General features: G+C 36.5%; 1 protein-coding gene across 1 annotated transcript in view; it reads right to left on the bottom strand.

Moving 5' to 3' along the window:
* Nucleotides 1-16733, bottom strand: part of LOC23687515 (neuroligin-1) — an 820739-nt gene that overhangs the window by 198985 nt on the left and 605021 nt on the right. The window contains exon 8 of the mRNA XM_021849531.1: nucleotides 12000-12152. Within this exon, the coding sequence (XP_021705223.1) occupies nucleotides 12000-12152 (153 nt within the window). The remainder of the gene's footprint in view (nucleotides 1-11999; nucleotides 12153-16733) is intronic.

The following is a 16733-nucleotide window of genomic DNA, read 5'->3' as shown; positions in this document are numbered from 1 at the left end:
AATGGGCTACTCGCATACGTGGGAATGTGCTAGCAATAAGTTCTTTGTATAACACAAAAGACAAGCCGTTTGCCAAACCCCAAATTGCCCAATTTACCAGTTCAATAGAAAATTGCTTCAACTTCCTTCAACGCTTTACAATAAACAAATGTCACGTTCAGTGTCAGAAGGGCGTAATTTTAATCATCCATTTTCTCATTAGTTAATTACTTGACCGAGTAAGTGTTTCCACTGTTTTTTTTTTTTTTTTAATTCAGTGCAAAGCATTCTGGCAGGCAAAAGGACTATCGAAATACATAGGAACCACTTATGAAAATTCACCACAATAAATCGGGTTGAAGCTTTACCTTATGAAACCAAAATTTGAAAACAAATTTTTTTTCCGCGGCAATCTGGAATCGAACCAGCGGCCATGCGATCGATAGGCCGTGCGTACACCACGCGCCTATCGACGCCTTGATGTGAGTTGATGCTAAAACGATACATAAAACGTTCGTATTGCAATAACCGTTTCGCCTTTCATAAGACAAAATGTATGCATTTCGATAGTCTAGTTCACTGCGTGTTCGTCATATTGCATCGCGGAATGTAACGAAAATCGATTGAATTGTATTTGCCGACCTAAACATAAAATTGACGAAGAAAAATCAATCGCTACAGATACGCCTGTGTTATACTAATAGCGAGAAATACCAAACACGGATAGGCTGAATGTTAACTTAAAACGTATAAACTCAGTTGGCGATTGCTAAATAATTGGATCTAGCAATCGATAGAAACCGATAGAAGTTAACAAAAGAGATGAAAATTTTTTAGCGGGACTCGAACCCTGGTCTTGCGAATGTAAGTTAAGCACGATACCTTTCGGCTATCACCACGTTGCTACAAATTTTGTATCACTAGTTAATGGAAATGGATTCCTTGGCATTTCGACAATCGAGTCCGTTTTGAGCATAATATTGTTGTAAATGGTTGTGATTGAGTTCACTTACGTCCGATTGTTTATGGACCGATGCACGAGTTCACTATCTGACGTTTGAGCGGTGCCGTGTGATTTACGTGACTATGGCAACTAGTGAATTCGGCACCACTCAAACGTCAAATTAGTGAACTCGTGCATTGGTTAATACTTAGCCAAATATTACGTCAGCTGATACTAATTATTTGTTGTGTTGTTATATTCACCAAAATGGCTTTAATGAGTGAATTTGAGGGATCGCGCCGACAATTTTTGTTGCATGGAATTCTTCGAATGTGGCGTGGTTGTTGCACCATGGCCAGATTCATTTCTCGAACACGTGCACGATAAAAAATAACAATTGTTTTTGCACACTAAAAAAAAAAATCATCGAACTACTTAAGTGCTTATGCATTAATGATTATTTTTTATTCCTCTTCCATTAACTCTGAGATTCTTTAGGAAGTTCATATAAGATTATAAATTGAATCACTTTAGGATTTTTCAAGAAATTCCACAGGTCTCTGGGATTCTTCTGAAAATCCTTCTGTGATTCGAAAAATTTCACTCAGATTCTTTCTTGAACCTCTCATTAATTCTTCCGTAAATTTCTCTGGAATTTTTCAAAAAATCTCTGAAATCATCCGGTAAATCTCATGGAATCCTTTATATGAAATCCTTCTGAAATATACCAGGAAATCCCGCTGTAGTTCTTTTTTGGATTATTCCAGAAATACTTCTGGAATTCCTCTTGCAATTTCTTTATGAAACTACAGAAAAATCTTGCAAGGATCCCTGTGAGATTCTTCCGAAAAATCCTTCTGGGATTCTTCCAGAAATCTATTGGAAATCCTTCGGGGTTTTTCCCGTAAAATTTCCATGGATTCTGCCGTAAATGTTTTTATGATTGCTTTCCTGAGGGATGGAATTTTTTTTGAAAAGATCTATTATTCTGAAAACCTTTTGAAGATTTTTTTCAGAAATATTTCAAGGTTTCTTACAAAAATCCCTCAGGATTTCTCCCGGAAATTCACCCGTAATTATTATATCAAAATCTCTGAAATTTCATCAGAAATGTTTCAGTAATTCTTTCGTGTATGTCCCTGGGACATTTGTGGATACCCCTCTTAGATTCTCTGGATTATTCCGATTCTTCTGGGATTCTATCAGAAGTCCGTCTGGAAATATAATAAAATATCTATTCTTTTACTGTTGTAATCATGTTGGGATTTATTTGACAATTTTTTTTATGGTAATCCAAAAACCAATAAAAAAATTACTCTGGAGATTTTTTTTTAGAATTTCCTCAGAAATTCCGAAAACTTCTCAGAAATTATTTGGAAATCCTCCTGGCTCGTTTCTAGAAATCCTTCTTATATTCTAACGGAAATCCTGTTGGAGCTTTTACAGAAATATTTGTGGGATAATTTCAAACATCACTTTGGAATTCTGATATTTTAATATAATTTCCCTGTAATTCTTCGGGAAATGTACTTGATTTTGTATTTATTAGTTGATTTATAGTTTTAATTTATTACTTGTTCTTCAGAAAATCACTCGCGAATTTAAAAGTAAATCCCTTAAGAAAACTTCCGGACAGCCCTCTGGAACTCTTAAAAAAAACCACTGAGATTGTTACGAAAATCTTTGTAATACTGCGTTTGAAATTCTTCCGTGAACCTTTCTGGAGGTTTTCCGCTAGTGAATTCTTTCAAGAACCCTGGGTATTTTCTGGAAATCTTACAGACATTCTTCCGAAATATCTTCTGCGATTCTTTAGGATAATACTATGAAATTCATTCAAAAACTAATTTGTTATTCTTCCATAAATCCTCATTGGACTCTTTTAAAATTTTATGGAAATCCTTAAGTAATTCCTCCAGAAATAGCCCCTAAAAATCTCGCTATGATTCTTTTCCAAATTATACCAGGATTCTCCCGGAAATAACAGATTTCCGCCAAAGAAATTGCCAAAGAAATCCTCACGCAGATTTTCAGAAGAATTCCAGAAAGATATTCGGAAAAATCCTAGATTTTTTTTCTGAGGAATCCCAATCGTATTTCCGGAAGAATACTAGAACAATTCAAGGTAGAATCCCAGGAAAACATACGTTAGTATCCTTGAATGATATCTGGATGATATGGTACTTCCAGATTAATCTCAGAAGCTTTACGGAAGGGTAGGAATAATTCCCGAAAAAAAATTCGTAAAATCTTTGAAAGATGTTATGAAGCCTTCCAGCAAGATTTCCGGAAGAAATCCAGCTGTATTCCAGAAGAATTTCCAAGAGATCCTAGGGATATACTCTATAGAACATTCACCAGGAGATCTTTTGGAAATCCAGAAGGAATGCCTAGAAGCATCCTAGAAGTAATTCCGGAAGAACCTTCGAAAAAAAAGTAGGAAGTAATCAGAGGATCCTCAGAAATATTTCCGAAAAAATCCCATAAGGTTTTACAAAATATTCAATCGAAGAAATCCGGAAAAAAATTCAACAGGATTTTCGAAAGATTCTCAGAAGTATTATAAGGATATTGACGAAAAAATTACAGAGGTATTTTGGAATAATTGCAGAAGGATTTCCGAAAATGTACCAGTTGATTTTCATTAGAATACAGTGACATTTTTGTAAGAATCCCAGGAGTTTTACCGGTATAATCAAAGAACATTAGAGTTAGGGATTCCAGAAGAATTTCTATTAGAGCCCTAGAAAATCCTTGGAAGAATCCTTTAAAAATATGTGATAGAATTGCATCAGGATTTTCGGTAGCAACTTCCGTAATATTTCCGAAAAACAAATTTCTAAGATTTTAATTTTTATGCTTTTAAAAGAAATTCCGAGGAGATACACGCAAAAATCACATAGGGATTTCTGCAACAATCCCAAAAATATGTTCTGAAGAAATACAGAGGGATATCTAGAAGAATCCTAGGAGAAATACCGGAAGGGTTCTATAAAATTGTTCGGAAGAATCTCAGAGTGATATTATCAAGAAAACTGGGGTTTTCAGTAGAACTTATAGTTAATCTCAGAAATAATCCAAAGATTTCCAGAAAATCACAAAGGGGTTTAAGTGAAATTCAAGAAAATCCCAAGAAAATTTTCCGAAAGCTTCTAGAGCAATTTCTTCTAGAATAGTTGAGGATTTTTCCTAATAATATATAACAATACAAGACCAAGCTGAGGGTCGTGAGTTCGAATTCCACCGGTCGAGGATCTTTTCGGGTTGGAAATTTTCTCGACTTCCCAGGGCATAGAGTATCTTCGTACCTGCCACACGATATACGCATGCAAAAATGGTCATTGGCACAGTAAGCTCTCAGTTAATTACTGTGGAGAAGCAGGCTCTGTCCCAGAGGGGACGTAATGCCAGAAAGAAGAAGAAGAAGAAGAAGAAGAAGATATAACAATATTATGATTCAAATCAATTTCCTGTGTAGCATTGGATATCATTGTAGAGGCACCTTGTAACATCAATATTGCATTAAATCTATTAAAACCTATTTAGGTGTAATAAGAACATTATAATTAAATAACAGATCAGAGAGTAAAATCCCATTCTAATTAAGAATATACATCAATTTGTTATTTGATAATAAATACTTGAACTATATTGTATCAAAAATTAACAATTTAAATTAAAAACTTTTAATTATAAAAATATGTATGTATGGAACATTGACAATTTTAATTTGTCTGCATAATTTGATGACAATTTTAATTTTGATGAGCCTGCTCCACATAGGGATGATTTTGTTGGTTCGAATGATTGATTTTAGGAGGATTTTGATCCTCTATTAATAATAATTTATTAATAAAATAACTCATTACTTGTGGTAAAGATGGATAAATTATGGGTGGTATTATGAAAAAAAATCACGTGCTCAGCTGGGATTTGAACCCAAGACTCTTATATGCCAGACGAGAGTCCTGGGTTCGAATCCCAGCCGAGCACGTGGATTTTTTTCATAATTTATCCATCTTTATCACGAGTAATGAGTAAAATAATTTAATAACAATGCGGATTGGATTACCGGACACCTCAATATAAGCTTTAATGTGTAATAATTTAATATGTTTTCGCGGTAAATAAGGATTGAAAATCTGCCCTCTGTAATCAAACTTTTGTTGAACTGCATTAACTAGAGATATTTCAAATAAAATTTCTTAAGCCGAACATGAACCTACAAAGAGTATTGTTTTAAGTTATAATATATTTTTGTATAACACAATCAGCATAAACATCCTCCCAGTTTTGTTTATTATGTACTAAAAAGAATTTCAAATCATTCCAATTAAATTAGTGTTGTTGTCTTCTCTTGGACACGGCAACATGTTACAAAATAAGTGGAGCTGCTTTTAAAACAAAAGCAGAATAATAGTAATAATAACTGGTCAAATCAAATCGAGTGTCAGTCTTGTTCTGTGCGCGCGCTCTTTCTGCGTAGCCGTCAACAGACTTTTGTGCGCCTTCTTCCTTTCGCTCTCCTTTACAACTCAACAACTCAGCATAATCCACTTCGGGATGGATTGGTGAGCTGTCTGGTTGTTGCAGATGAACAACTTATCATGTAGCACGACATCGCATCTCAACTCATCAATGAAACGGCCAGTTTAGATTAAGGTGAAGATGAATCGAAGCCAAAACTCAAATTTTCAAGAGCACAAATCTAGAATACTAGACATCCGTTTGAGCCGTTTGAGCTGAAAACTTAATCGATCGGTCGCCACCAGCTAGTGACCAATCGATTAAGTTTTCTGCTCAAACGGATGTCTTGTTCTCCAGATTAGTACATTTGAAAATTTTAGCTCTGGCTTCGATTTATCTTCACCTTAACAACAGCCCTTATGTGTCCATGGATATTAGTACTATTCTGATACTGTTAGATACATTAAATATAAAATAAGTAGATGAAAAACCCGAATTTAGTACTATACCATTTAATTCCACTAGAGTGTGTATCCTTTGACAGATACGCGTATTTCGACCTCAGCTGTAAGGCCGTCTGTCGTGTACTAAACTCTAGAATTAAATGGTATAGTACTAACTTCGGTTTTTTCATCTACTTATATGTATCCTACTAAACAGCTCGAAGATTTATTATCAATCAAAATAAGCTTCTTCTTTGTCATTTCAAATCAGAAGTCTCAGTAATTAGTTAACGATTTACAGTAAAACCTCCATGAGTCGATATTCCATGACTGAGGCATGATTACTTCAGTCCTTTCAGTCTGCATACATTTTCGCCTCCATATCTCGATATTCTCCTTATCTCGATATCTCCATATCTCGATGTGCTCCTGTTGTTTTTTTATTTCAAATTTTCCCTTCGTATGTCGATATTACCAAACTCAAAGGGGACTAGACTAGATTTTAGGGATTCAAAACGACTTCAGAACGCGCTTGTCTGCTTGTTTATTATTTTCCTGGTAACGGAGTGATTTTCAATCTAGTGTTCATAAAAAATGTGTTCTGTGTCTCGATCTCTCCCTATCGCAATGGTTCCTCCTGTATCGAGATGTGGAGAGGCGACTGTAAAAACAAAAATTAATGGTTACTATGATGGTCTCCTCAATTAGGATTTCTATTCTAAAAACAAACACATTCATCATCAAAATGGCCGGACTGAACAATGTGATAACAAGTAATCAAATCAACGAAGAACATCAGACTTTAATTAATTTTATCTTCCATTTGTGATCTAGATCTGATAGTCAAGGGTTTGTTACTGACTTGTTGTTTTCTTTTATTCTATATCAAATCATTTTGATATTTATTTATTGATCAATCAATAAACTTACCAGTAATTGTTTTGATCTTATAATAATTTAATAAGATATGGTTCAATACTCTTCCATACTAATTTTTGATCCTATATTTTATCAATTTCTCTCATCTCTTAATCCAAAATCAATAGCTGATTATGAATGCCAGTAATTTACTTTAGAACAGTATTTAATACCTGCTCATCTCACCTGTGTAATTTTGAGAACCATCCAAGTAATTATCAGGTATGCATAGAGTATTCAAAATCGAAATATGACATTCATGTATCATCTCTGTGGATTTGAAATCATTTCATCAAGAGTAGTATAAGTTACAGTGTGTTCAACATTCAACATTATGTCCATGAAGTACAAATAAAAATGTTCATGAGATGGCCAGTTGGCATTCGAAAGGTATAGTGTTTGAGCATCGTCTCAGTTGATTTGAGAATGTTTAATCTAAAAAAAAAAACAAAGCAATTTAATGTGTTAGAATTTTTCTAAAGCAATTTATGGCGATTGGATATAACAACGTTCTTGATTATTCCAAAATAGTACCAAGCTGATGCCAAACAAATCTTATAGAATAGGGTAAAATATTTAAATTTTCGAAAAAAATATAAATTCAACTTCTCAAGAATACAAATTTAACGGGTTTATTCGTGTTGCAATGATGAATTACGTGTTGTGAACAATTTTTAGGCACTCTACTTCCTCACTATGGTTTTAAAATTTCGAATGGATTAAATATTCTCAGAGAAAATGCATACCTTTTGAATGTAAATTGTCAATGAACAACAATTATATTTAACATTAGCGTATAGAAGAGCAATAAATTAAACTTCATGGAAATAATGTACATAACAGTATAACTTCTGATTCACTCGATTTTCTTTCCTTCTTGGCATTACGTCCTCACTGGGACAGGCCTACTTTCCAGCATACTGTTTTATTTGCAGTTCCACAGCTATTAGCTGAGGCCTTTCTTTTCTAATGTTGTCATTTTTGCATTCGTATATCGTGTGGCAGGTACGACGATACTCTATGCTCAGGGAAGTCAAGGAAATTTAATTTTAAGAAAATATCATGGATCGGCCGTTATTGAAAAAAAAATCTAAATTCACAGAGAAGATGTTCCCATATTACTTAATTATCTTTCAAATAGTGGCTGCTGAATTAGTGGACATTTTTTTCTTCGTTCAAATCGGCTCCCAACACACCGTGTTCCCTCTTCGAAGCAGCATCCAATTGTTCGCCAGTTCCCCGGGTCGGAACGGTGTACAGGCGTTCGACAGCGGCGTGGTGGACTAATAGAAGAATAAATATTAGCCATTGGTTTATTGCTTTTATTGAGCTGCCGGGTTAGGGCATTTCCTCTCGCTGTGGGTTGGGATAAAATCGGAATCGGTTAGCGGAATTGTTTATTTATCATTATAGCGGGTAAACGTTCGCTTGTTTCTGTTGTAATTTGTTTTCTTGGTAGTTGTTTCCATGTTTGTTTCGTCCCCGAGGGCTTTTTGGATGTTTCTTGCAGGATGTAGGAATGAATGGGCTCTTTTTGTAAGCATTTCAGCGAAATTGTAACTGCAAACTAAGTTTGTAATAGCGAAAAAAAAAAATGATTTACATGTCCTAAGAACACTTGGATCATGTTGCAGTTTCACTGACTTTGAATTATTGAACGGTCTACCATATTCACATCTCGCGTTCCACATCATAAGAGCGTACCTGCAATGATCGAATTCTCTCCGTCGATTTTCTCATTTACAAATTACTTGACCGAGTGACTCCAGTTTTTGTTTTAAAAGAAAGTAATCATCGTCCTTCGTCATGCAGCTTAGTAATTGTTTCAAAAATCCATTAATTTTCGTGTGCTAAGCCAAACATAAACTCAACGCGAGATATAGAATGCCATTAATCATCAAAAGTCGTACTTGCAAGTTTAGTGTGTGCAAGTTTTAGAGTTCCTATTTTTTGCACTGAGCAATACCTGTGCCAGCTGTCACCAAATGCAAATCAATTTAGAATGGGCAGGAAATGCTAGCAAGTTACTCGCTTTAAAGAAGCCGTTGATTCCTCTGCACTTCCACGAGAGTGGGGGGAAGTTTAGAACAATAAAAGGGTATAATTAGAGAATTCTTGTAGGATAACAACACGCTTTATTGGGCGCTGTTTAATGATAACCAATATAAGAGAAATGAAAACCGAATTTAGTTCGATACCGTTTAATCCCACTAGAGATTATATCTTTTCACAGATACTCGATTTTCGACCTCAAATGTAAGGCCGTCTTCTGTGTCGTGTACTAAACTAGATATGGGATTTTGTTTGGATAATGCGTGCACTGTTTAAACACGTATCAACAAATCACTTTATTATTTGTTTAAGTTTTAAATTTGAGTAGCTCTAACGATTCCCACTCTCAGTATAAAATATTTGCTCTTAAATTGTTCGTTCCCAAATTTATGCGCTAATTTCATCCTTTCAAACATAAAACTATCTCTCACCCTCAAACTGCACAGGTATTCCAACGTCAAAATATTCTCACCAAGTTAAACAACAATTTCAACAACCCCAAATCATCACTGCATGGAAATGCATTTCCCGTGAAATGCTTAAAATACATTCACCATAGCTCGCTGTTTACTCTGGGAACTGTTGAATTTAAAACGAACAACTGCCGCTGAATGTGGTCAATTATGAAATTATATTTAGCCATTGCACTAAAGTCCCTACGTCCCTACTCTCGTCTTCCACTAACCCTGCCAATCCAGGATCTGCCAAGCGCTAAGCACTCATAATTCTCGCCAACCAAAAATTCATAAACAATTCGAGTACAGGACGAACGGTAAACAGCAATAAACTATTCGGAACACGTTTTTCGGTTGGTTGGGTTAGATGGTGGCGTTGCACCATATACTAGTGGCGAATGGCGAATTCCTGCAGCTCCCATCCGCGAAAAATGATCCTCATTCATAGTTTTATTCAGTAGTGGTTGCCTCGGAAAATTGAAGCTTTTGTTTGTTAATTGCATGGGCATATTTCTCGAAACTTCAAAAATATGATATAAATACTTTCACAAAATACAATTTTAAATGGTAGACTAACTGAACCGTGAATTTCCACGGAAGTGGATGGAATTCTTCTGTACCCAGAATCTATTACCCGGATGTTCACTACGAATGATACATATTGCAAAACACGGCTCGAACTTTGCAATATTTTCGACATTAGATAGTTTTTATGACCGAAGAATACGATGCTTTCGGCACAGCTCTGATGTCTCTCTTCATCAACTAGACAACACTGGTTCACGCATTTTAACCATTTGCAATGAATTCATTTAGGCTCGCTGGATTTAGAATCTGTTTTCCATAAAAAATCTATTTTGTGAATGAAACTCGTTTGTCGTAAAATCTGTACGTGTTACGAATATTCTGAGATTCGAAATCAGCGGGCTAAAATCTAAAAAAGGTTTCGATTTTGTCGCCCACCGTCCCCGCCCACTATCTTGAAATTCAACCGAGAGACAAATATGTTGGCTCTCCATCCTAATTGAATGTTTGTTTTGAAATTGGAAAGATATTTCAAATTGTCCCGCAGCCACAGATAACAACGGTCACGATGCTCTCTCTTTCTGCACAATGAACCAGTCTGTGTGTTTCTCCGGCGGGTAAAAATTCCCGACAATCGTCCATCCCAGAGCGCTTCGACAGTTTTTCCTCTGCTCCCGCTCTCTGCTCTGTCTGCCATTGTCAAGTGGGGTCCGATGCCGTATCCGAAAGCTTTCGTTGGTTTGTGATACCACAGACAAACAAACGTAACACTTAAAACAATTTATTTTGAAATTCCTTCGGCCAACTAGCACTGTTTGTGCAACAACCCCTACAGATGGCGGTAGTGTTGAGTGCAAAACACGCGCCTCTGGTTGTCAAATTTGAAACAATCGTTAAATGAGTGCTCGATAGAAATTTCGTCCGTTTCACATCTGGTCGGCGTTAAGTCAGAGTGGACCAAGTACAAAACTTGGGAAAATTGGATTATTTTGCCATTCGATGCAAAATAACGTTATCTCCATTTCACTTTGATCCGATTTGATGAATGTTGAAAACTGGGAGAGATATGTAACAAATTTACTCTGGATGATCAATAAAAATCAATAAAAGTATGCAGTCAGAGTGGACCAAGTGCTTTATACCATAACAACGAAAACGATCGATGCGCTGAGAAAGTCTAGAAAATGCAAGACATTTCAAGTTATTTTCCAGATTTTTTGACATGGAATGATTCTTCTTCCCATCCATCCATAGAAACTCATAAACATGTCATAATTCGATGGATCTTATTTTTATATCTGGCCATTTACCGTATTTGAGTAGGTGATCAGAAATTGCAACAATTTCTGTGCAGACAGAGTGGACCAAGTGTCAAAAAGCAACAAACTGATTGATTATTGCATTTTTCGAGTCGATTTCAGAGTTCGATAGAAGTTTATGGTAGTTCTATGGTGTATGTATGGCATGTCCTAGAACCCGCTTATTGGACCAGTATATTTTGGTCGGTACTCAAGATTTTCATGAACTATGTGCACTTGGTCCACTCTGACTGAACGCATATTTGAATATTTCTGGTCTTCAACGCCCTGACCCTTCAAAACCTTAATTTCCAAGGTATCGTAATGCCACTGATTTTGAGATTGAAGATATGGATTATTGAAGAATTTACGATACTGATGTCGAAGGGTCTTAATAATATGTTCAGCTTAAAGATATGCACCCAGTTTGATCACGCAAGCATTAAATGATTGTTCTTTTTCTTGAAATTGTTCAGTCAGAGTGGACCAAGTGCACATAGTCCATCAAAAAATCGTTCTATCAGAGTTTCGGATTGTGATTTTTCATGTTTATCACTTCACATTATATTGTTTTAAAGTAACACAAGGATGGGTAGAAATATTGAACCAAAATTTTACTGAGATAAAAAAATACAAAGCGTTAGACTTTGAGCCCGTTTTTCTCAAAATATGAAAAATGTCACTTGGTCCACTCTGACTTAACGCCGACCATCTGTTCGTCAGTGGAGATACCTTGTTTGTTTGGATGCCAGTCCCGTACGGCCCCAGTCGTACCTAGTGCAATGTGTGTTTTGCTTGAATTAAGAGCGGTATCCGTAGCCGGCCATAAATCATGACCGAAATGGTGATGGATTTCTCAGATATGCGGTGTCGAATGGCCGCAATGGACAATGCGCTGGATCGAAATGGGGGGACTTACCGAGAATTCCTAAACGAAAATTGACTGTCACAACGATCACGTGGCCATAGCTAGCCAGGACGGAGCCATCGTACGGATTGCCGGAGCCCCAGTCGTACGCTTCGCCGTGGATGTAGAAAAAGATGGAGTACGGTGCCTCGAGGCCGCGGCTTCCTGAAAGTGGAGAAGAATTGGGAGTGTTGTTGTTAAGTGGAGTGCTGCTTAAAACAATAGTGTCAATCATTATAAAACTTTGATAATTATATATTTGGGGTATGAAAAAAATTTATTCTGAAATGAGTCTATGGATGGAGTATGATTTTTATCGAAAAATCAACATCAACGTATTTTTGCTTTCCTCGTTCAAGGGAGGAGATGACGGCGTGTTGTTATGTGTTCTCATAAAAACATTTCAACACTGGTTATTTTGTCCAAACACTCTCCAAAAAACCCTGGGCCTAGCGCTGGGCTAGTTCATCTTGAGGCCAACGGCTTCACTTCCGAAGGAACTCTCACGTCATAAGTGACTACCTCGGGGATGGGATTCGAATCCAGGTCCTTGGCATGAGAGGGGTGTGCTCTTACTACTACGCCAGGAAGGTACCCAAAACTTATTATAAATTATTTTGGAATTTCTCATATTTTTCAACAATTCCAGTTTTGTCAACCCAAATAGCATTAGGCTCTAAACAGGGACCTGTCAATTGATGCTGCAGTGAAAGAGAAATCCATACAAGGGGATGTCAGATTTGTCGCATATTTACACTACAAATCACATGAAATTATAAATATTATTCATGAAAAACCGATCTAGTGGCTCACCGAATCCCATGAAAATGTGCTATTTTGTTACTTATCCAAAGTAAGGATACACGTGTTTTAGATTTTTTTTATTAGGATTTCCAAAATAGGGTGACCAGAAAAATCGCGACTTTGCTAAATTTTTATTTTTAAACTATCATAACTTTTGAACCGCTTGACCGATTTTCAATTTTCTTGGACGAAATGAAAGCTAAAAGTTTTGACTCTTCAAGAAAAATATAAGATTTGCGAAAAATTGTTTTTTACATGAAAAAAAATAAAAATTTCCGTTTTTTCGTGTTTTTAAGGTCTTGGGAACAAAGGGGCTTTTGCTGTTCTCATTATTTATTGAAAGTTCATAAAATTTAACGTTAACTGTCAAATTTTCAGCGTTGTATGTTTTTAATTTTTGATATATGTTTTTTTTAATATAAAAAATCAGTCATTTTTTATAGGCACACACTGTATTACCCATAACTGCATATTAGTCACATTCTTTGACATTTTTGACGATTTCGAGTTAATACATAGAGATGGTCGGGTCTCGGGTTTACAAACTCGAACCCGACCCAAACCTGAACCCGACGGGTTCGGGTCGGGTTCGGGTTTGAAAGTTTAAAATTTTTCGGGTTCGGGTCGGGTTTGAAGTCTACAAAATAATTGGATACGGGTCGGGTTCGGGCTCGAAAAAAGTCGGGTTTAGGTCGGGTTTGGTGAGAAATGTGATCAGAGTAACAACCTGAAAGCTTCCTTATGCATCAGAAACAATGAATTTATCATCTTTTCAAACTCGGGTTTTGTTAGGGTTTTTCTTAGAAAACTTTTTCGGGTTTCGGGTCGGGTTCGGGTTCGATCTACGAAAATTTTTCTTTTTTTTTTTGCTTTTTAATTATTGTCTCAGGTTCGGGTCGGGTCTGGGTTTGAAGAAATAAAATAAGTCGGGTACGGGTCCAGTTCGGGTTTGGAAAATGTGAAACCCGACCATCTCTAAACACCGTGGAACGTCATCAAACCATCAATACTTTCGACTAACTTAAGAAAATCTATGAGATTGTTCTAGAACATTCGAAATAATACCAAGTTGTTTTGCTATATATAACCTCATAACAGTCACTTCGATATCATACATGGGGCTAATAATTTGGTGGTAATGAAATATCTATCAGAGTTATTTTCTGTCTGTTCACCTAACATGCGATATTAGCTGTACAAAATTTCAGCTTCATATAAGTATTGTTGAGTCCTCAGTTAATTTTGAAAGTTTAGTTTCTTCCCATCCTGACGAAAAATGCACACTTGGTACTCCATTTACTCAATGCCTACTATTGTAGAATATTGCAAATATGCAGTTATGGTCAGTTTAGGTCTCAGCGCATTGAATCTTTATTTAAAAAAAAATCATAACTTTTGAACAGCTCAACCGATTTCCATTTTTTTTTATGGAATGAAAGCTTAAGATTTCAACTTTTCAGAACAAAAATATAAATATAAATACAATTTTTTTTTACATGAAAAAATATAAAAAAATAATTTATTATTTAATGCGCTGAGACCTACAGTGTGTGCCGATAAAAAATGACTGATTTTTTATTTTCAAAAATATATATCTCAAAAATTAAAAAACACACATAGCTAAAAATTTGACAGTAAACGTAACATTTTCTGAATTTTAATGAAAAATGAGAACAGCAAATGCCCTATTGGTCCCGAGGCTTTCAAAACCAGGACTGGCATCTGCTCAGTGCAAACAGGAAAACATAAAGAGCTTACACTTTGTGCTTATCATGAATGTGAGTGCAATGCGGCAGCTACACTTTCTCACTGGTTCTTACCTCTTTGCGGCCTCTTTGTATTTCCGCTCTCGCTGCAATGCAGCCTTCGATACAAAGTGATGAAGGAAAATGGTGAACACACACTTTTTGTGTGGCTCATTGAGTATCTACTAAATGGGGCGAGTTTCTATAGGAAAATATGGGAGAATATTTTAAACGGAGCCGACGAGTAGATGAAGGAAATCGATGTCCAATGCCATTTTGGAATCCAAGATGGCGACCTCCGGTTTTTTAAAGACACTTACACGTTAATGCTTCCAGTGGGCATTTATGCCCTTTGAAGAAATCACCACACTAGACAACGGACTAGCATGCAACGCCCAGTGGCACAGTCGGAAAACGTTCCTCCCAAAAAGTTTACCAGCCTAAGGATGGAGTCGAACCCACACTCCCTAGCACGATGCGCCCAAGTGCCTGGTGACTCTAACCGCACGGCTACCAAAGGTTTGTGAAAACAGACCAGAAGTCGGATTCCAAAACGACGTCGGGCATCGATTTCACCTATCTACTCGTTGGTCCATTCAGAAAATACCCATGGTATAGGTGAGAAAAAGCCAAATTGTGTACAATTTGAGCATCTTTTGCCAAGCAACACTCTTTGCGTAATCGCTTTCACTCTCTTCCCTACTGCGCGCCCTCATTGTGTTCGTGTTGTTACACTTTGCGCGCGTCTGTCTCATCTTTGTGCAGTGGTTAAATTCTGCTCTTTGCGCGCATTGTACGAGTTGATGCCAGCCCTGTTCAAAACACGAACAAACGGAAGTTTTTGACTTTTTTTCATGTAAAAAAAAAACAATTTGTGAAATTTTAAATTATTTTTGAAAAGACAAAATCTTTAGCTTTCATTTCGTCCAAGAAAATTGAAAATCGGTCAAGCGGTTCAAAAGTTATGATTTCTTAAAAAATAAAAAATTAGCAAAGTCGCGATTTTTCTGGTCACCCTATTTTGGAAATGGTCACCCTAATAAAAAAATCCAAGAACACGTGTATCTTTATTTCAGATAAGGAACAAAATAGCAAACTTTCACGGAATTCTGTGACCCACTAGATCGGTTTTTCATGGAATGGCTGTATTACCACATTGCCACTTTACATCGCAGAATCGAGTATGAACTTTAACTAATTAAACGACCATTCACACAAATTCATGTAGGTTAAGTAATTTTATACGATTTGGTTTTCCGTCTGTCGATGACGTCCTGTGTGTGATGATTTTTTGACTTTGACTGGAAATCTGTATCCTTACAGCAATCATAAAATTATAAACTTTCTAGAATTTCTTAGGTTCCAGTGCTGCGATTCTGATGAGTAGAGCTTTGAGGTCCAGATAGCCGTAGCGGTAAACGCGCAGCTTTTCAGCAAGACCAAGCTGAAGGTCGTGGGTTCGAATTCCACCGGTCGAAGATCTTTTCGGGTTGGAAATTTTCTCGACTTTCCAGGGCATAAAGTATCATCGTACCTGCCACACGATATACGCATGCAAAAATGGTCATTGGCATAGTAAGCTTTCAGTTAATAACTGTGGAAGTGCTCACAAGAACACTAAGCTGAGAAGCAGGCTCTGTCCCAGTGGGGACGTAACGCCAGAAAGAAGAAGAGAAGAAGTTTTGAACTTCCTCTGAATTCCGATGACGGATAAGGGATTCTGAGTATTTCTGTGTAATTTTAGTAATTTCGATAGGTCTTCTGGTAGTGTCCCTGGAATTCCTAGCATTAAAAATACATTCCCACAGCAGTGGTTGAATATGAGTCCAGTAAGATTGCGGAGTTTTTTTTATTAAACTCTTGTATTTTATTCGATTCGTTGAATGACTGTTGGGATTTCATTTGGGAAGAATAGATACTCCGGTAGTAATCGTTATAATTCAACGGGGATTCTTTTTGAAACATCGGGGTTCTCATCGAAATTTTGAATTTTCTTACCGATATCACAAATATTCAAAAGTAACATACTTCAGCTGAAAATACTCTCTGAAACCCCAACGAAACCGGCAATCAATGGAATTTCAGAAGTTCAGACCAGTGTTTTCGGAGATCCACTGAAATCCCATAGGCTTTTACAGAAATACCGTATCAAAGATACCCAAACAATTCCGAAAGATTAAATACCGGATCAAACACT

Source organism: Aedes aegypti, chromosome 3 (assembly GCF_002204515.2).
Source record: "Aedes aegypti strain LVP_AGWG chromosome 3, AaegL5.0 Primary Assembly, whole genome shotgun sequence".
Taxonomy (NCBI): Eukaryota; Metazoa; Arthropoda; class Insecta; order Diptera; family Culicidae; genus Aedes; species Aedes aegypti.
Note: the sequence above shows the minus strand (reverse complement) of the source record. Positions and strands in the feature narration are given on the sequence as shown.